At 43.2% G+C, this 22,335-nt stretch overlaps 1 protein-coding gene across 1 annotated transcript in view; it reads right to left on the bottom strand.

Annotated features, from left to right (window-relative positions):
• stxbp5b (syntaxin binding protein 5b (tomosyn)) overlaps window positions 1-22,335 on the bottom strand; it is a gene marked incomplete at its 5' end in the record, with an annotated part of 106,376 nt that overhangs the window by 59,556 nt on the left and 24,485 nt on the right. Inside the window, 3 exon segments of the mRNA XM_084310376.1 lie at window positions 2,101-2,235; window positions 9,510-9,610; window positions 13,217-13,298. Coding sequence (XP_084166502.1) covers window positions 2,101-2,235; window positions 9,510-9,610; window positions 13,217-13,298 — 318 coding nt within the window.

Below are 22,335 nucleotides of genomic sequence, written 5' to 3'. Positions count from 1 at the left end.
AAAACAGACGCTTGAAATATCACACCCTCCTCGCCACTGGCTTTTTCACCCGTAATGGAGCGATTTACATCCTCTGCCAATCTGACAGCCAAGAGGAGCCCCCCCCCCCCCCCCCCCCCCCTCTCTCTCCTCCAGGGCGACCATCTCCGACGCATCAATCTGAGTCGACATCATACTTTAGTGGCCTGACGACACCTACCGGGTCTGAGATCTTGACAGGAGCGATCCATCAGACTCCCCGCAGAGGCCCCCCGACCAAATCCAATCTGTCCCAATTTCAGCCGCTAGTAGTACAGTACAAACGGAATGCACTGTAAACCACACTGTTCAATCAAAGATACACATTCCTGGTTACGGCGGACGGCATTTTGAAGGCGTATCTGTTGAATACATTTGGGTTTTAGCCGGCGGCTACCCCCCCAACCCCCCCCCCCCCCCGCCCTGCGCCTCCCCAAGAAAATAAGGTGCAGCATAAATGGCTACGTTCGGACTGCAGGCAAAAAAGTGGCCCAAATCCGACTCAAAATAATTTTTTTTCCGAAACAGTGTGAACAGCACAGATCACATGGATGGATTCTGATCTGATTTGGGCCACTTTCATACAGTATGTATCATGTTTTTTCAATTAGCCTGTGGCCTCCCACTGCATTCGACTTAGAAATTAAACCACAGAAACTGTGACTTCAGTGTCCTCCATGTTTTTTTACGACGTAAACTTTACGTCCATCATCGTTATTATTGTTCATTTTTGCGTATGCGGGTCAGTTCAGGAGCGTGACCGGTTCACACTGGAATCTGATCTTGGGGCCACATTTAGAAAATAACGTCAACAGCCGAACACAAACATCTGATCTGATCTATTAAAGGCCTTGCAGTGTGAACGCAGCCCACGCAGCCTGAAGGGCTTCACTAAACTAATAACCACAGGGGTTATAATAATAACCTGGTGGCTCACCACACTAGGGTCATGTGATCAGAACGTCCCGGGTTACAAGACTTTTGTTGCATGTTACCCCCTCTTCTCTATAGCCCCGATCTCCTGTCACTCACTGTCCTATCTAACAAAGCAGAAATACACACAAAAAATATATATTTAAATTTTTTTTTTTTAACTCATTGAGCGCCAAACACCACATATCTTGTTTCTGAGAGCCAACGCTTGAGCGCCAAAAACGAGATATCTCGTTTCTGTTTTTTTTTTTCCATTATTATTATTCTAAACATTCGCGCAGGCCTTTGTGAGTGTGCCTAGGACCTGCAATGATGATTGAATCCCGACAGGTGGCAGTATTGCCTACCTTATGAACGGCATGGCCAGTTTAGTGTGGACCGCCCCACGCCGCAGCGAGAGCTCCCGAAGCAGGGAGAGCAGCAGTGAGCAGTACAGCCAACTAACCATAGCCATACTATTGTGTCCATAGCTATAATATAGAATATACAATAGCTCCGCAAACATCGTGAAAATGATCAATAACGCCTGGCGCCCGGGGAGTAAAGATGGAAAAACAGCGTGGCGCTCAATGAGTTAAGACAATCATAATTGTGACCGTTTTTCCATGTATTAGTCAAATAAATAACTAAACCAAATCCGATTGGTTCAACTTAGGCTCAGTTGGTAGCTATAGTCTAATACTATCAGCTATAGTCCTTTTGAATGGTCGAATAACAACCTAATAATAACATTAGAGCCCATCCCTAATTCCTGGCTAATCTATCTAAGGCGCATAGTCACAACGCAACATAGTGGGTTTGAATCCAGCCCTTGATCTTTGTCGCATGCCGCCGCCGCCCCCCTCCTCCCCCTCTCTCCTCTCTCTCTCCTCTCTCTCTCTCCTCTCTCTCTCCTCTCTCTGCCCTCCCGCCCTCATGTTTCTGGTCACTCCATATACCGTATCTAATTAAAAGAGAAATGAATATTATTTTCCCCTCTTCTGCGACTTCCCGGTTTAGCGAAGAGAGAGATGAGTGGAAAGAAACAAGACAATAGAGCAATAGAGCAAAGGAAAAGGAGGAGGGAGAAGAGAGAGAGAGAGAAGAGAGAAGGAGAGACAGAGACAGAGAGAGACAGAGACAGAGACAGAGAGAGAGAAAGACACTCACAGTTCGATGGCCTTGTTCCACATGATGACGTAGCCCGACAGCGTGAAGGACTCCACGTTGACGATGTGGATGTTGCCTCTCTCCGTGCCGATGTAGAGCCATTTACTTTGGAAAGGCAGGTGGCAGAAGGTGATCCTGCGAGGCGACAGATCAATGTCCGTCACGAGGAGGCGGCACGTTTACGTTCACGCTACAGTCGTCTGGCTCAGTGGTTCTCAACTGGTCCAGCCTCAGGACCCAACATTCTCCTTAGTCATTAAGTCGCGACACAAATTTTTTAACCACTATGATTTATTAAAAAAGAAAATTGCAGTAATACACAATCTTTCATGCACTGTTAAAAACATGAAATAAACACAAAAAGTGCAACAAAAGTGCAACAAAAGTGCAACTAGGGCTAAAAACCCAATGAAATAAAATAATAATAAATAATATATGCTTCTTAGCAGACTTCTTAGCTTAACATAACAGACCTAAGTTTGGGGAACTAATGGGATAACTGGGGTTGCAACAAAAGTGCAACTAGGGCTAAAACCACAATGAAATAAAATAATAATAATAATAATAATAATAATAATAATAATAATAATAATAATAATAATAATAATAATAATAATAATAATAATAATAATAATAATAATAATAATAATAATAATAATAATAATAATAATAATAATAATAATAATAATAATAATAATAATAATAATAATAATAATAATTGTGACAGAGTGGTTCTGTCACTGACGCCGGGGCAACCGTATAAAAAATAAAAATAAAAAATATTTTTAATTATTTTTACACACACATCCGCGACCCACTCAAAATGCCCCCGCGACCCACCAGTTGAGAAACACTGAGCTGACGCTTTTACCCAAAGCCACTTACACACTGTCAGCAGAAGGGGTACCTCTCTCTGGCAGCTAAGGGTCAGTGGCATTGTTCGTCAAATAGTGTCAAACTTTGTGCATAGTAGTATATAGACATATTAGCATGATAGATAGTACTATTCACTATAACCTCTGTCACTGTCCTTTACCCCCTGCTGTTTTTTTTTTTTTCTTTTTTAACTTCACTGTTTTTAATACTTCCCGTTGTTTGTTTTATCTTTAACCTTGACTTTTAACTGCCTCGCTGTGTTTTTTTCTATGATCTGTAAGGTGACCTTGGGTGTCGTGAAAGGCGCCACCAAATAAAATGTATTATTATTACTATGGATATAGTAGATACTAGTATAGACATATTAGCGTGATAGGCACTGTAGTAGTATAGGTATAGTAGATAGTAGTATAGACATAGTAGCATGATAGATAGTACTATGGGTATAGTAGATACTAGTACTGTATAGACATAATTTAGCGTAATAGGTACTGTAGTAGTATAGGTATAGTAGATATATAGTAGTATAGACTAGGGCTGTCCCCGACTAAGGATTTGGATGGTCGACTATGATTGGCCAAAATTTGCCGTTAGTCGACTGTTGGTCGACTTAAAAAAAATATATATATATATATATTTTTTTTGTATCATTCCATTTGGGCTGTGGGGGGTGCTTAATGTCTGAAGGAGTCGACTGAAGGCTTTTTGTCCTCTGCAAAAGCATGCAATTGGTCCACTGATGGATACATCTTGATATTTGTCTAGTCTAGTGTGTTCATTAGACGGGGGAAATCCTCTTTCAGTGCCTCTGTGCCTGTTTTCGTAGGCAGTTAGCCTCTGGTATGCGTGCCATTAGCGTTAGCCACGCTTCTAGGCCTCTTTTCTTTTGGAAAGAATGATAAAAAATATATACCGGTATATATATTATACTTTTTTTTTTTTCCGACTAAGATGTTGGTTAGTCGACTACGGCTCCTTTCGACCGATTAGTCGACTAATCGACTAATAGGGGTCAGCCCTAGTATAGATATAGTAGCATGTATAGTAGCATAGTAGTACATAGTAGATCATAGTAGTATACATATCAGCATAGTAGTAGTAGTATAGTAGCATAGTACATAGTAGATAGTAGTATGGGTATAGTAGGTAGTAGTATAGACATATTAGCGTGATATGTAGTATAGTAGATAGGGAAAACAAAATCTTGGATCATTGCTATAGCAACATAAATGCTGCTTACAGGTCTCTCCCAAGGCCAGCTTTTGGTAAAAGCTTTTGGTGAAGGCCAGCTTTTGGTAAACCCTGCTGTCATTGGATATATCAACTTTTGTATTGACTTGTGCATTCCCCGCAAGGTGGTTAAGCAATACTCTAACCAAAAACCATGGCTCAACTCTGATGTTAGACTCAAACCTATTGAATGAGCTACCGCTTTTAAATCTGGGGATGCAGCCAGTTATAAACTGGCTAGATCCACCAAGCGCGGAGAACGGATTGAAGGACATTTTACTGGCAGTGACCCCCCCTCGGATGTGGCAGGGACTGAACACTATCACTTCCTACAAGCCCAGGGGCCTCGCCTCCGCTGGAGGTGATGAATCGTTCCCCGGTAGACTGAATAACTTTTACTCAAGATTTGATGAAAGTAACACAGAGCCGCGTCCTGTTTTTATTCCTTCCAACCCCAGTGACTTGTCTGGGCTGACTGTCACAGAACATGAGGTGTGCAAGGTCCTGTCCAGTACTAAGGCTAGGAAAGACACTGGCCCGGACGGCATTCCTCCCAGGGCCGTCAGACTCTGCTCTGAGCAGCTTGCCCCTGTGCTCACAGACCTTTTCACTGGAGCGCCGCCTTGTTCCAAGGAGCTTCAAGGAATCTACTATCATTCCGGTTCCTAAGAAATCACCTGTGACTTGTCTTAATGATTGCAGACATATTTCTCCATATTTTTTTTTTTTTTGTCTTTTTCCCCCTCCATTTTCCTCCGATTTTTCTCCCATCCCAATGTTAGTCGTATGCCAATTCCCAGTCCCTTCCTGGTCGCTGCGCACTTACCCCCCACAGTCAGATCATCTGGGAGAGTGAAGGCTACTACCACGTGCTTCCTCCGACACACGTCCAGCCAATCACCGGTTCTTTTCACCTGGCAGCGCGGATTCTCATCGAGAGGGCGTAGCGTGTGGGAGGATCACACTATCCCCCTCAAGTCCTATCCGCGCTTAGCAGGCGCCCCGACCGAACTGTAGGAGTCGCTGTTTACAACGACCCGGACCCACCCCGCCAGCTTCTCCCACCCTCTAATACAGCCAATTGTATCAGTGCAGACGGCCAGCCAAGCTGGTGACAACCCCGGAGCTGTGAGCTGGATTCGAACAGGCGAATCCAGCTCACAGCTCCGGGGTTGGTGACGAACGCAATCTCCGCTCGGCCACCTAACCGCCCCTCCATATTGCAGTTTTAATGAAATGTTTAGAGCGGCTAGTGCTGAATTATATAAAGGGTCAGATTCCTACCTGTCTGACCAGTTCGCCTACAGGAAAAATAGATCAGTAGATGATGCTATTTCCTTAGCTCTTAATTCTGTGTATCAACACCTAGATAAGAGAAACTCCTATGTTAGAATGCTTTTTATCGATTATAGCTCTGCTTTTAATACGCTTATTCCATCTAATCTGATCCACAAACTTCAGTGTCTGGGTCTACTGTATGTGACGCTGTCTGTGAATGGATTTTTAGCTTTTTAATTTTGAGACCTCAAAGAGTCAGGATTGGAAACAATATGTCTGATGATATTGTTTTAATTAAGTACTGGTTTGCCACAAGGCTGTATTCTTAGCCCTTTACTGTTCTCTCTCTGCACTCATGATGCTTCCTATGATAACAATCTGATAGTAAAGTACGCTGATGATACTACGGTCATTGGGTGTATAAACTCAAAATGACGAGTCACTTTACAGATGCAGAACCTAGTTAGGTGGAGTGAGACCAATAACCTCACCCTGAATGCTTCCAAAACGAAGGAGCTAGTCATCGATTTTAGACGTAGCAAGGTGTCCCATCTCACCATTACCATAAATGGCTCAGAGGTGGAGATGGTGAGCAGTTTTACATTTTGGAGTCACTATTTCAAATTACCTGAGCTGGCACTCCAATACCAGCACCATTGTTAAAAAGTCCCAGCAACGTCTTTTCTTTCTTAGGAAACTGAAAGAGTTCACTGATAACAGGGTGATTCTACATAACTTCTATTGCTGTGTGATTGAGAACGTTCTTACTTCCTCCTGTACTATATGGTTTGGTAACATTACAGACCAGGAGAAGAAATCTCTGAACAGAATTGTGCGTCTCGCATGCAAGACAATCAGGATTAGTCTGCCAGCTCTAGAAGAGATCTATGGTGCCCGGCTGCTTTCCTGTGCCTCTGGCATTATCAACGACCCCTCTGGTCACCCAGCCGCAGGCCTCTTTGTCCCCCTCCCCTCGGGCAGACGCTACCGCTCTATCACACGCTCTACCTCTCGGTTTACTAAGAGTTTCTTCCCCAGTGCTGTGCGCAGCCTGAATAACTTCAAATGCTAGATTTGTATATTATCTTATTTTTTGTATTTGGTGTGTTACTAGTCAGGTTGTGGAAGTGCTGTTTCTGTGTGTCTGTGCATTACACACTTTGATTATATGCACTTTTACTGTAAATTGTGCCTCTATGCATTATGCACTTTACTATGATAATATGCACTTTAGGGGATGTTGATCTTAACCTTAGCATTTGTCCTTTTATACCGTCTGTGTTTTTTCTTACTGTCCATGTTTTTTTTGGTACTGTTTCTGCTCTGCTCCGCTCCTGTATTGGTTTAGTTGTAGACACACAGTATTGCTCTGTACCTGTATTCCAATGTGGATTCGTCTGTATAGACGAATTAGCTGTATAGATAATTAGCATGATATGTAGTAGTATAAGTAGTAGCATAGTACATAGTTGAATAAATAAGAATTTGTTCTTAATTGATTTGCCTGGTTAAATATTAAATAAAATATATTTTTATATATATATATATATATATATATATATATATATATATATATATATATATATATATATATATATATAAATATTCAAATGAAATACATTTATGAAGATAATATACTTTCACATTTGAAGCCTGTCAACTTCAAGAGGACTTAATCAGAGCAGCATAACTGGACCACATACAGGACCACTTTCACATAACCTATAGAGGTCAATGAATCGATTAAATGAATGCTCCCAAACACTGGAATACACAAACATCATGTAGAATGTGTTCTTCTACTATTGATACTTAAGTACATCCAATATCAATTACTTCTCCACTTTTACTTAAATAGAATTTTGAATGGAGGGCTTTTTACTTTTACCAGAGTACTATTTTATCTGGGTATTTGTACTTGACCCATTTAGACCTAAAACTCCTGCTGCTAATAACGCATTATATAGCCTGTATATATACACACAAATGTGTTTCCCGGTTTTAAATGGGTTGGAACTGTGTACTTCTTCCCCCGCTGGCGGTACGTTCCTCATTATCTCAAGTCTGAATCCACTAGAGGGATCCACCCGCGTCCAATTGGGATTAGCAGTGACACTTGAATTACAAAGTCGTCGGCTTAGTGTCACACAAATAACAGCTACATACAGTGGGCTGTAGAGGCTAACAACGTGGACACATTGATCCCCCTCACTACCTTTAAGTACTCTATTTGACTCTATAGAGTTGTTTACACAGACCGGCAACTGTCACCCAGCCTTGTAACTGTAATTTGTCTGTTCTGCTTCATGTATTACATACTGTACCTTGCGAATTTATTTAGTTGTTTGTTTGTTTTAATTATTTCCTCTGTGATGTATGTATCGTCTGTTTCTTTTCTATTCAATTTAATTTAATTTAAAATGGTTAAATAAAGGTTAAATGAAAAAATATATATATAAATAAAAAAGTGGAATAGTAATTTATACTGGGGAGTTTTCTCATAAGCTGTAAGAAATATATATATAAATATATATGTATAATATTTATATATGTAAATGTAGATAAGAAATATAACCGATAGGGCATACAGACAGACCCTCATCTGCACCTTTGTTTACACCGTTTATTTATTGTCATATTTTTATATTCAGATCTCATTTTATTGCATATATTTACGTATTTCTACTATTACCCTGCCCATACCTGTACCTCCCCTCCCCCCTCCCCTCCGCGCCTGCATGTCCCCAAGGGGATCAACAAAGGAATATCTTATCTTATCTTATCTTATCCGTGAGAGCCTGTGTCAACCACTGTTCTATGAGAGGGACTGGTGCTTTCAGCTCAGGTTTCTTCTCTTTCAGCCTGTAGAATAGTGAAGGACCCTCACCACCCCAATAACAGCCTGAGGCAAGCGCCTCCGCACACACGCAACAAGAACAGAGAGACTAAGGCTCAGCTTCTTCCCTCAGGCCATCAGAACAATGAACACTGATCTCTCCACACACAAGCACACATGAACACACACACACATACACACACATACAACATTCTGCACTCGCACACACACAAACGCACCACAGGTCACTTTAAACACACAAGAAAAGGTCACTTTAAAGGAAGGAAAAGGACACTAAAGGCCCTCGCATAGTCGAGCAGACTGTACACAGAGCAGACTCCGCGGAGGTCCGCGCGACTCTTTGATCTCAGCGGACAGCAGACCCACAGCAGAGTGCAAAGTGCGAAGCTCCTATTTTCTGACGCGCGGACGTCCGCGCCGCTGACTTGGTGTCACACAAAACGCTGCTCTGCGTTTTAGTTGACATCGAACTGCATTTAATGTGACGCCGATCTGCATTTTACTCTGACCACTCGCTCCGTGCCAAGAGAGAGTAGGGCTTGAGATGTTTGAATGGCTTTTCTAAATTAAGTGTGTAAAACTGGCAGTTTTATTTCGAAATATTGGAAACGAAGATAACATTCTATGTTATCTTCGTTTCCAATATTTCGAAATAAAACTGGTGCTTTTATTTCATGCAATGCGTGTTTGTCATTTCAGCACCACGCGCTGTCCACCTCAAGCCTATATGGTACATTGCATCTCGCTGCCTATATACCTGTTATTCAAGTGTGTAAAACTGCCCGTTTTATTATCGAAATATTGGAAACGGAGATAACACTCTTTATTTTGACATCGGATCACGACGACATGACATAAGTTGAACAGCGTGGGAAACATTTTGTAAACTGGCTCGAGACATGTAGGAAATTGGTCCGTGGAGGTCCGCTCGACTATGAAAGCTCAAAGAGTCCAGCAGACCTCCGCTGAGTCTGCTCTGTGTACAGTCTGCTCGACTATGGGAGGGCCTTAAGAAAATAACTTGTTGTGATTGTTGTACAGTATCTTTTTATTATTATTACTATTCTATTGTTTTTATTGCACAATCGAAGCGGGCATGGCCAACCGCATTTCACTGTATGCCCTGGTATGTATGTGATGAATAAAACTCTTGAATCTTGAATCTTACCTCTCTCTGTTGAATTTAAGAGAATGCAGGATAGCAGGCATCTTTTGCCTCAGGTTCCACAGGTGGACGCTGTCATCGGCTAAGGCACTCACCAGCGCCCCCTGTGGGTAGGGGTGAAAGGCAAAGAAAGACACAGAAATACAAAATACACTTTAGCCGACAATAGATGGGATCAGTTGTTTACATGGCCTACAGTATCCTGGCTAATCCCCACAAAGTTGTGTTTTGAGGTGTCGCCCTAAAGAAAGAGGGTGGGACTTAATTGTCGAGGACCAATCGGAATGAAGTTTGACATAATGGGGGATGGGAAGATGAATAGGATTATTTAAAAATCGATGATCGTGTTTTATTGGATAGGAAGGAAGGAAGGAAGGAAGGAAGGAAGGAAGGAAGGAAGGAAGGAAGGAAGGAAGGAAGGAAGGAAGGAAGGAAGGAAGGAAGGAAGGAAGGAAGGAAGGAAGTATGAACTGGTAGATGATTATACATGTTGTATGAACATGTGGGGGATGGGAAGATTAACGTAAATCCTCTAATAGTGGAGGGTACTCGAATATAAGCCGGAGGTTTGATGCATGCAGACAAATACAGGCCGGCTTCCAATATAAGGTCGCAAAAAAAAGTTTTTTATTTTATTTTTCGTGCCGTGATATAGAATGAGATAAACTCTTGCCAATGCAAATCAAGTGCTGCCTCCTGCTACACTGACTACCGTACATTAACGTTTCCCTCTGGTTGGCGTTAGCTAATGTTGTCATAATATCTAGATCTGTGGTGTCAGCTGGATGACGTTGACTTCGTTTGCAAACGTTAACGTTCGCTATCTATATGGCGTAGGCAGGCGAGACTGGCGTTGTCCAGTTGACACATTACAGATCATGATGCTATGATAGCGTTAGCTGCCTGCGTGTTATCAACAAGATAGTAGTCGAGAAGGTACAACACGCAAAATGGTCCGTGCGGACCCCGCAACCTATAGACAGTTCCAACTTCAGTGTGTGAATTACGCAATAAAATGCAATAAAAGTCTGAAAATGAAGGGATTATGTCCATGAGTGTCATTTTTTTTTTTTAAATGAAGGCCTGCCTCTTATATAAGCCTCTCTCTAATAAAGGCCTGGTGCTCTTTGCAGCTGAGGTAAATACAAGACCCGTCCTATATTTGAGGATTTACGGTAATAGGATTATATGAAACTCAATGATCATGTTTTAATGGATATAATTCTTTGTGTACGCCTTGCAGAGTAGATCCAAGACAACAATTTGACACCGATTTTTTTTGATCCACTTTTTCTCCCATTTTCTATATTTTCTTCCATCCCAATTTCGTATCATCCAATTCAACCCTCCCCTGTCACGGACGCTGTTTCTTGCCTCCCACAAGCCGGCTGCAATGTGGACTAAGTCATACATAGCACAAGTCCCCTCCGGTACTTGAGGTAACAGCAGTCGCATCTTTTCATCTGCGCAGCTCGATCTCTCAGTGGCGAGGAGTAACGCGTGGGAGGCTCACGCTGCCCCCGACACTTCCTGATTCTACTGCGCAGGCGCACCAACCGACCTGTAGGAGTCGCTGTCCACAACGCCCGATCCCCACCCATCAGTTTCCCACCCCCTAATACGGCCAATGTGTATTAGTACGGACAACCAGCTAAACTGAAAGCAATGTGGAGCGCTGGGCTCGAACAGGCGAGCCCAGCGTCTCCGCATTCGTGGCGAGCGCCTTGCCCACTACGCCACGTAGCCGCCCTAATTTGACACCGATTTTGCGGTCTTCTAAGGAATACAGAAGATTTTATGAAATAAATCGGAGAAAAAACGCCATCTTAGTCTTTTCTGTGCATGTAATTAGTAGACAGCTGGAGTACCATCCATCAAGGGCCACGAGGGAGCCAGACACAGACCCTTGATGGGGTTTTTAATGTGCATGTAAATGTGTTCATTGCGTGGGGATACTGGGGGACCTGTGTTGTTGTATCACATCACAGACATGATGCCACTAACAGCCCCATCATGAGCAGCACCGTGGCTCACAAAGCTAAGCTTACGGTTTAATCAATGTGCTGCTCACTAAAAGCACATCTCAAACAGCTAGCAGTGATTCATCCGCTATAAACCTGAACGAGCAGCACTAAACACTGTCTGTTACCACCATCGCCCCCCCCCCCCTACTGTAGGAAAACACTTTTAACACGTTTAACTTATTACCGCTGTTAATTATAATTATTATTATCTGATGGCGAGCAGACTGGATAGAGATGGATGGATGGAATGGTGGTTTGGTACATGGATGGATGGATGGTCGAATGGAGGGAAGGAAAGTAGAACGAAAAGAAGGAAGGAAGGAAAGTAGGAAGGAAAGAAGGAAGGAAGGAAAGAAGGTAGGACGTAAGGAAAGTAAAAAGGAAAGGAAAGCAGGAAGGAGGGAAGGAAGGAAGGTAGGAAGGAATAAGGAAGGAAAGTAAAAAGGAAAGAAAGGCAGGAAGGAAGGCAGGAAGGAAGGAAGGTAGAAAATAAAGTAGGAAGGAAAGAAGGAAGGTAGGAAAGAAGGAAGGAAGGTAGGAAAGAGAAAGGAAGGAAAGAAGGTAAGGAAATAAGGAAATAAGGAAGGAAGGAAGGAAGGAAGGAAGGAAGGAAGGAAGGAAGGAAGGAAGGAAGGAAGGAAGGAAGGAAGGAAGGAAGGAAGGAAGGAAGGGAGGGAGGAAGGAAGTGAGGAAGGAAGGAAGGAAGGAAGGAAGGAAGGAAGGAAGGAAGGAAGGAAGGAAGGAAGGAAGGAAGGAAGGAAGGAAGTGAGGAAGGAAGGAAGGAAGGAAGGAAGGAAGGAAGTGAGGAAGGAAGGAAGGAAGGAAGTGAGGGAGGAAGGAAGGAAGGAAGGAAGGAAGTGAGGGAGGAAGGAAGGAAGGAAGGTAGTATGGACTGGTAGATGAGTAGACAGGTAGTATGGACAGGTAAGATGAGTAGACAGGTAGTATGGACAGGTAAGATGAGTAGACAGGTAGTATGGACAGGTAGATGAGTAGACAGGTAGTATGGACAGGTAGATGAGTAGACAGGTAGTATGGACAGGTAGATGAGTAGACCGACAGGTAGTATGGACAGGTAGATGAGTAGACAGGTAGTATGGACAGGTAGATGATTAGACAGGTAGTATGGACAGGTAGATGATTAGACAGGTAGTATGGACAGGTAGATGATTAGACAGGTAGTATGGACAGGTAGATGAGTAGACAGGTAGTATGGACAGGTAGATGAGTAGACAGGTAGTATGGACAGGTAGATGAGTAGACAGGTAGTATGGACAGGTAGATGAGTAGACAGGTAGTATGGACAGGTAGATGAGTAGACAGGTAGTATGGACAGGTAGATGAGTAGACAGGTAGTATGGACAGGTAGATGAGTAGACAGGTAGTATGGACAGGTAGATGAGTAGACAGGTAGTATGGACAGGTAGATGAGTAGACAGGTAGTATGGACAGGTAGATGAGTAGACAGGTAGTATGGACAGGTAAGATGAGTAGACAGGTAGTATGGACAGGTAAGATGAGTAGACAGGTAGTATGGACAGGTAGATGAGTAGACAGGTAGTATGGACAGGAAGATGAGTAGAATGACAGGCAGACGAACAGGAAGAGGTTGTGGGCAGATCTGGTTTCACAGGGAACAGGTAGAAAGAAACCCAGGGGGGAGAGAGACGCAGGGCGACAACAAACCTCGTTGATCAGGAACTGGAGCTGTATGACCGCAGCGCCGCTCTCATGCTGGCAGTAACACTCCACGCCCGCACGGCCAAAGCTGGAGCACAGCTCAGTCAAGGAACACAGCAGGGAATCAATTATAGAAAAATAATCTATATATACAATGTCAGAGCTTTCAGCGTGGCAGCTCCCACCCTCTGGAACTCCCTCCCCGCAGAACTCCGCAACGCCCCAACTCTGGACTCCTTAATTTTTTTTTAAAAATACTCAAAACTCACCGCTTCAACATGGCCTTTGACCCCTAACTTCCTACATTTAATGTTGTTTGTTATTGTTGTTATCGCCTTATGTAAAGCGACCTTGGGTTTTATGAAAGGCGCTATACAAAACAAAGTTATTATTATTATATTCAATTGTTTCATTTAGAATCGAGATAGATATTTTAATCTCTGTGTGAAGGTTTTTCACTAAACGTCGTTTCTAGCGCTAACTCCTCCCTCTCTCTCGTTTGCCTTCGCTTCTGCTGATCTGCCACAGAAACTCAGTTCACCAAATGACATCTTTTGACAATAACGGCGGTCGCTGTGCCTCCGACACCAGCGCCATTAAGTCTGATTCAATCAATATCCAATCAAATCTAATCAAATCACAGAGAATCGGGACCCTGTGAATCAAAATAAATCTAAACTAATTGGGTCCCCAGCCCTAGAACACAGCACACTGTCCGACGGTGCAGATACCCAGCTCTAGAACACGGCATGATGTCAGATACCCAGCCCTAGAACACGGCATGATGTCTGATCCCCAGCCCTAGAACACAGCACACTGTCCGACGGTGCAGATACCCAGCTCTAGAACACGGCATGATGTCAGATACCCAGCCCTAGAACACGGCATGATGTCTGATCCCCAGCCCTAGAACACAGCACACTGTCCGACGGTGCAGATACCCAGCCCTAGAACACAGCACACTGTCCGACGGTGCAGATACCCAGCTCTAGAACACGGCATGATGTCAGATACCCAGCCCTAGAACACGGCATGATGTCTGATCCCCAGCCCTAGAACACAGCACACTGTCCGACGGTGCAGATACCCAGCTCTAGAACACGGCATGATGTCAGATACCCAGCCCTAGAACACGGCACGATGTCTGACGTCAAAATAAAACGATAGCCAACAACAAAAAATTGCTAATAATAACAAAAATAGATAACGATAATGGATACAAAAATGGATTAATTGCTAGTGGTTCATTTAAAAACAGAAGCTAAGCCTATTCCGTGTCGAACAGTATGTAAAAGTTTTTTTTTTTTAAAACAAAACTAAACTAAAACTCCTTTTTCAAAACAATTACTTTTTTTATATTAAGTCATTTAACTGACGCTTTTATCCAAAGCGACTTACAGATTGTGAACAACAAGTCAGCAGGAAGGGTACAACTCTGGCAGCTAAGGGTCAGTGGCGTTGTTCGTCTAATAGTGTCGATCTTGAGTGTTACACTCTGCGTGCATAGTAGTATAGACATAATTAGCATGATAGGTAGTAGTATAAGAATAGTAGCATAGTAGTAGGATATATAATAGTAAAAAGGCATATTAGTATACAGTATAGTATAGTAATATAGACATACATGTAGGGCTGTCTTAAATACTTCGAAGCTTCGTTCGATGGCATGAGCTTCGAACATAAAAAATTAAATCTAAGTGTAAAATTTTTTTATAAAATAAATTGGTTGTACACAACGGCGACGCCACACAAAACATTAATAAGGCTATGCCTATGCTGCTATGACTAATGAGTTACCAAGTTGGCTAATTTAATTGTAATCATCTGCTTTTGTAGGTGCATTGTCTGATATAATTATAAATTATAAATTATAAATTAAATATAATATAATTGTTTGCTTGATAGACGAAGGTTGCAACATAATTATGTAATGTCATGTCGTTGGCTGTGAGAGCAGCCCCACTGCACCCAGGCAGCGCAGCCGAGTGAAACCTTGTTGGCTGCGTCACAGTCACGAGAGAGGCTACTTAATTAATTAATCCAATCCACTTTATTTATAGAGCACATTTAAAAACAACAACGTTTACCAAAGTGCTGTACAAGTCCCACAACATAAGATAAAAAAAAAATATATACATATATATATATAATAAAAAAAAAGAAATCTCTAAGCTTTGAATTTAAATCGAAGCTCGGCCCTGAAGCTTCGATTGCCAAAAAAAGCTTTGAAGGTCAGCCCTACATACATGTAGTATAGTATAGATGTACTAGCAAGATAGGTAGTAGTATAACAATAACCGCACAGGCAAGAGTTTTGCTCAGCTCTCCTACACGGCAGTTGCATTGGCACAAAGATAAAACAAATGTAAGTTGTAAGTTACAAATAAAATCCCGTCAGCCTTATTTATTCATATCTCTATGCGTCAGCCTGTATGGCGGCAGCGCTCTCTCTCTCCCTCCCTCCCAGGTCCAGGTCAGAAGATCCTTGCCTGCTAAATCTGTCTGTGCAAAAATATTTAAAATAAATAAATAAATAAATAAATAAACGGGCCCACCCATACAGCCTACACTAGATCTCACTGTAATTTGTGAATTTACAAGGAACTCAGACTGCATTTATATATAGCGCTTTTTTCAGCGAGCGTGTGAGTGTGTGCATGTTTTGCAGGGGAGGGTTGTTCTTCCTGTGTAATCTCACAACTGTATACAGACGTGCACAGGACTGCCACCGTGGGTGACGCACGGCAACTTGTGGTCACTCGTCCACTCACTCACTCACTCACTCACTCACTCACTCACTCACACACTCACACACTCACTCACTCACTCACTCACTCACTCACTCACTCAGTCAGTCACGGACGATCTGGCAGGGACGTTTAGTCGAACACTTCTAGCGAGTAGCAACTCTCTCCTGCACCGGGCGCTAATGTAGTGTGGAGAGAGGTCTGGCTGCCAGACTAAGCGATGACATCCTCTCCCTGAATAATCCTCCAATGGTGTCATCCCACGGTCTATTGCAAGATATTAAAAGGTGCTGTAAGTGGTATTTTCTTAGTTAAAATATGTGTTAAAGAGCTCTGCATTCTGACAGCCATCATTGATATAGACTAGAGTGTTTGGTCAGTAACGTCAGGGTCTCCCAGTCCCTCCTGCTCTGCAGTAAACACAAAATACATGTTCTGGGATCCCTTCCCACTTTATCCAATCAGGAGAGAGAACCCTAGATATTTTACTTGTTTCAAGGACACATTTGTTTAAAACTAGCTTATAAACTAACTTTAATTTCTTATTTTTGCAATGTGGAGTTCTCTCTCCTGATTGGATAAACAAAATACCGCTTACAGCACCTTTAACAACACAAAAGCTGCCCCAGCTACAAAAAAAAGCACTCTTTGTTATTGCCATGCATCCTTCAACCGTAGAGCAGGTTTATTTCTTGTTGACACACATACCTGTGTTTATTTCCTGTTGACACACATACCTGTGTTTATTTCCTGTTGACACACATACCTGTGTTTATTTCCCAGGCCGTGTTAGTGAAATTACTTGATGAGCCAAGGTGCGCTACAGTAGCTTACATTGCGAGTGAGCTGTTACGTTAATGACCTCGGCTCTGTGAATACCACCGGTACTAAAGGGGGGGGGGGGGGGGTTCTGGATGGGTTCGAGCTTGTTCTATATACTGTAGGTTCTGTTGTTTTCTTGAGAAGCAACTTTGAGTTTCCCCATGTACTGTAATAGGGCGGTGTAGTGGTTACGTCATTTTCGGTTTTTTGTGTTCCAACCATCTGTTCCACTTAATGTATTTCCCCATTGCCCATTTCTAAATCGGCTCGTTTAAAACAAATAAAGCATGGACATTGGCATGGTGTACCTTTCTGTGCGTATTCATCCACAATCTATAGCTCAACATGAAAATATTCGCAATTAAATCGTAAAGGTAGCAAAATAACAACGTTTATGTTTTCATTCACTGGTAAACTACACTGCCATTTTGGCACTGCTGACTGACGTCACCACAGCGTAAACTCCTGGCTTTATTCGCAGACCTAGGATCCGATTTCCCTTACATTCCATAAGCTTAACAATTTGTACAATGGGGAAATAACTGAGCCTGAATCTGTGGCTAGTATCTCTCTGGTGATCATAACCATTAATCCAACCACCATTTCTAAACCACGTTATCATTATTTGTATTCGCTGCATATTAAATCACTGTAAATATACTAATGTAAATCATTGTTTCGTTGCACATATTGTGTATAGTTTATAACGTTATTGTTTTTTACATAACGTTAGTAGCTAGCTAGCTTGCTAGCCATTCCCGAAACTCCTCTACAAGCCCCGATTTAAAATGGTTCTCTCCTCTTTGTATACTTTTGTCCTCACAAACAAAGTATTCTGCCAGGGAACTTATAGACAGTAGTTATAAGGTTTTTGAGCTTGGAACGTTAACGTTAGTTAGCTATCGTGGTATCAGTGCCGTGACGTGTAGCTAGCTAGCTTGCTAGCCGGCATGTTGCGTGCAGTGCTTTGCCCCAGAGTGTAACCACAGGTCTGAGAAGAGGACCTGCACATTTTACTCGTTCCCGAAACTCCTCTACATGGCCCGATTTAAAATGGTTCACGACAGTAGACATTGCTAACGTCTAGTACGTTTAGCGAGGTAACGTTAACGTTAGCTAGCTAGCTTGGTATCAGCTGGCCGTGACGTGGATTAGGCGACCACTGAACAACAGGCTGCCTACTGAACAACAGGTAAATGACAATGTAGTTATTTTACGACAAATTAAAAACCTTAGTACCTTTATTTCAACCAGAAATGCTTAAACAATAATGTTAGTGGTAGAAGGGAACTCATTTTGTGCAAAAATGGAAGCTTGTCAATTTCCATGCGGCAGAATTGTTACAATAGCCGATAATCCATTTTCCCAATGATGAATCCCTATACGGGTGGAACAACCAGTGACGTCAGACTACACCTCCCTATAAACATGCTCAACAAATTCAAATTGATATGCTAGTGTGTGTGTCTGAGTCTGACTCTTAGCACCAAAACCTGCACGGACTACAATGTATAAGGCGTATATGATGCCCTGGATATTTTTTTTTATTTCTTTCAAGAAATATTCAAGCCAAATTAGCCAAATTAGTTTACTGCACTGGCAGATTATTTGAGTTGTTTCAAGCACACCTTTTTTATTTAACCTTTATTTCACCAGGTAAGAAGCTTGAGCTCAAAGAGCTCTTTTTCGAGCAAACACCGGATATAAAACAACAACAAACAACCATACAGGACAGTAAATGAACATAGACAAAGGACAAAAAGAGAAAGAGAAAAAGAGCAAGCAGCAGCCCGGGGGGTTGTATAGTAACCAGTAGGAATTTATCTGAGAAGCATTTGCACACTCCCATATCGCCCTTTTCCCAAACTCAGTGCGAACTCGTGGGACTGAGGTGGATAGAAAGTCCTGAGAACGCAAGCTGTATGAAGAGTTTGACGCAACGGTAAGGTGTGTACAGAGATATAGAGGTAATTTTCTATACATTCGCTTAAATTATAATTTTTTTTCTTATTTTTGACAAGACCGTTTTTGCAGTGTGGAGTTTCTCTGTGCCGATTGGATTAAGCCAAGACCAAACCCTTATGACCGCACTTTATTCCTGTTTGATGACAATAATAATCCAACCACTAAACCTTTGGGTTTGTTTTCTTTATAAATAAACCGGAAAAAAGGCAGTTCTGTGACAACGATTCACAGGAGACGCCGTAGCACATGGGGGCACATTGTAAACAAGACGAAAGTCTTTCTCTGGTCTGCATCCCCTTAACAGTTGTGTGTATTGAGCCGTACTGTATAATTGTACCCATTCTGCAATCTGTTAATAAAGTTTTCAATCAATCAATCAATCAATCAATCAATCAATCAAACAGCTCGGAACCGCCTTCCGGTCAAGGAGAGGTGTGCCGTCTTCAGATACCGTTAGTACTGCGACCGGAGCGGCGCACAAATCAAGAGAGATGGCAGAGACAGACGATTCTCCGGCCCTGTGACGTGACTTCTGTTCCCTTCGCTACAGTGTCCCAATTAGAGCTGACGTGCTGTAATAAGATACGTCTGAGGAGAACAAAGCCTTAATCACACAGGAGCTTAAACACACTGAGGCGGGGCGCCGGGAGAGCGCTGCACAGGGTTCCCACAGACATTGCAAAATGAAATTCAAGTACTTTTCCAAGCATTATTATTATTTTTTTATTCACTTTTTCTCCTTATTTTTAAGGACTCTTTATATATCCATAAATATGGATATATACAGCAGTCATTCATGCTATGAGACAGAGTATATGGGTAGACTATAGTATTTAGATACCGTATCAAAGGTCCCGTCAGTTCAATAAGATGAATGGTAAATGGTGCATTTATAGATCTCTTTTATCCAACGCGCTTCACAACTTATGCCTCACATTCACCCATTCACTCACACACAAATGGCGGAGGCGACCGTGCAAGGTGCCAACCTGCCAACCATCGGTTAAGCAGTTAAGTGTCTCGCTCAAGGACACATCAACATGCTGAGCGGGAATCGAACCGGGAACCTGCTCTACCTCCTGAGCCACCGTCGGCCCCGAGATGACAACATCGGCTGGCTGATCTCTAAAAGATGTGATTTCCCATTCGTTGTGAGAAAAACAAGAAGTCAGTATTTCTGTCCACGTCGCCCCCTGGCCTTATAAGGACCTGGACCCGCGCTGCCTGGCGCCAGCCACGGGCAGACGGCTGGTGAACAGACTTTCACCCCTGACCTTTTCTACCCACTTTTAGCTCTTGGCTCCCGAGCTCTGCGCAACATTTGTCATAATTATTAATATGCATCGTGCCTCCACAACAGGGCCAGGATTCATGATACCTATTTCATGTCTGCTGGCCTCCTCGCATGAAGAGGACACTCCTCTAAAAAAACAAAAGAGCAGTATTTGAAGTCGCTGTGTATCCTGATTCTACTGTAGTAACAAAAATGGTAAACGGTGCATTTATATATATCTCTTTTATCCAAAGCGTTTTACAATTTTGTTCCGGCTCACATTCACCCGTTCACTCACCCATGAACTCCACATACTGACGGCGGGCGGAGGCGACCACGCAAGGAGGAGCCAACCTGCTCATCGGGAGCAATTATGGGGTTAAGTGTCTTGCTCAAGGACACTTCTTCTGACACGCTGCCCTGCCCAGGAGGAGCGGGAATCGAACCGGGAACCTTTCCGATTACCAAACGACTGCTCTGAGCCACTGTTGCCCCAGCATTTTCTATGATTAATACAATGTTGGGTAATGGTGTGTTCAGTCAACCCGATATGTAGACAACAGGAAACCAGGAAGATGAATGCTATCGTATAGACGGTTTCAACTTCAAGATTCAAGATTATTTTTGTCATGTGCACAGTTAAACAGACAGTTTGCCGTACAATGAAAATCGTAGTTTGCTAGTCCGCCCTTCACACAAAATCACACAGATCACACAATACTTAACAAAAAATGAACAACTTAAATACAAGCGAATGGTAAAAATAAGATATTTTTTTTGTAGAAGATATACTATATACAAGGCACAACTGAGTAACATTGACATTATTGCACGTTCCGTTCACGGTGTAGGATCCAGTAGTGTTTACAAACGTAAATATATGGAGGTGACAATGGGTCACACAGCAACAGTTAAAGTGTCTTTAGTGTCTTGAACTTGAAACATTCTAAAAAGAAGTGTATTTCCTGGTGCAGTGTTGGCTAATACCACACAGCTCACAGGGAATACACCTGTACATCCAAACTGCACCCAGACCAGTTCCAGCGTCTAGCACCAGATCTTATCTCGGCGGGGTTGAGAATAATCCTTTTGGTTTGAACTTCCTCATTTCTCGACACAAAGTGTCACAGTGAGAAGCAGAAGACGTTAATCTCACAGGAAACGGCTCAGAAACACGAGGTTTCAACAAGTGCAACTTAAAGGAACATGTCAACATTTTGGGAAATTAGCTTACAGTCTTCTCCAGAAAGAGACAAGAAGATAGATACCAGCTTCCTCTCTGTGCGTTCAGTAGAAAGCTATCTGCCCCCCCCCCCCTGTTTAATACCCAGCAGGTACCCTGTATAAGATAAGATGAGATATTCCTTTATTGATCCACTTGGGGAAATTCGGGCTTCATGGCAGCATGGGGGGGGGGGTTACAGGTATGGGCAGGGTAATAGTAGAAAGACATAAATATAGGCAATAAAGAATTTTAATCTGAATATATACTATGAGTATAGAAACCCGCCCAGTCCAGAAACCACCCGCCCAGTCCAGAAACCACCCACCCAGTCCAGAAACCACCCACCCAGTCCAGAAACCACCCTCCCAGTCCAGAAACCACCCTCCCAGTCCAGAAACCACCCGCCCAGTCCAGAAACCACCCGCCCAGTCCAGAAACCACCCACTCAGTCAGAAACCACCCGCCCAGTCCAGAAACCACCCACCCAGTCCAGAAACCACCCACCCAGTCCAGAAACCACCCTCCCAGTCCAGAAACCACCCTCCCAGTCCAGAAACCACCCGCCCAGTCCAGAAACCACCCGCCCAGTCCAGAAACCACCCACTCAGTCAGAAACCACCCACCCAGTCCAGAAACCACCCTCCCAGTCCAGAAACCACCCACCCAGTCCAGAAACCACCCTCCCAGTCCAGAAACCACCCACCCAGTCCAGACACCACCCACTCAGTCCAGAAACCACCCGCCCAGTCCAGAAACCACCCGCCCAGTCCAGAAACCACCCGCCCAGTCCAGAAACCACCCGCCCAGTCCAGAAACCACCCTCCCAGTCCAGAAACCACCCGCCCAGTCCAGAAACCACCCACCCAGTCCAGAAACCACCCACCAACCACCCACCCAGTCCAGAAACCACCCACCCAGTCCAGAAACCACCCACACAGTCCAGAAACCACCCACGCAGCAGCCATGGACTGCATTTTGAGTAGTTTATTTGAAGAAAAATAAGCACAGTCACTCCTCACTCCTCACACAGCCGCTAATGAAAGCCTGATCAGGAAACACATGCACTTCGCTTCTCATGCGCTGATCCCACGAG

This window comes from Notolepis coatsorum, assembly GCF_963971535.1.
Source record: "Notolepis coatsorum genome assembly, chromosome: 3".
NCBI classification, from domain to species: Eukaryota; Metazoa; Chordata; class Actinopteri; order Aulopiformes; family Paralepididae; genus Notolepis; species Notolepis coatsorum.
The sequence above is the reverse complement of the archived record's forward strand: the minus strand, read 5'-3'. Positions and strand labels throughout refer to the sequence as shown.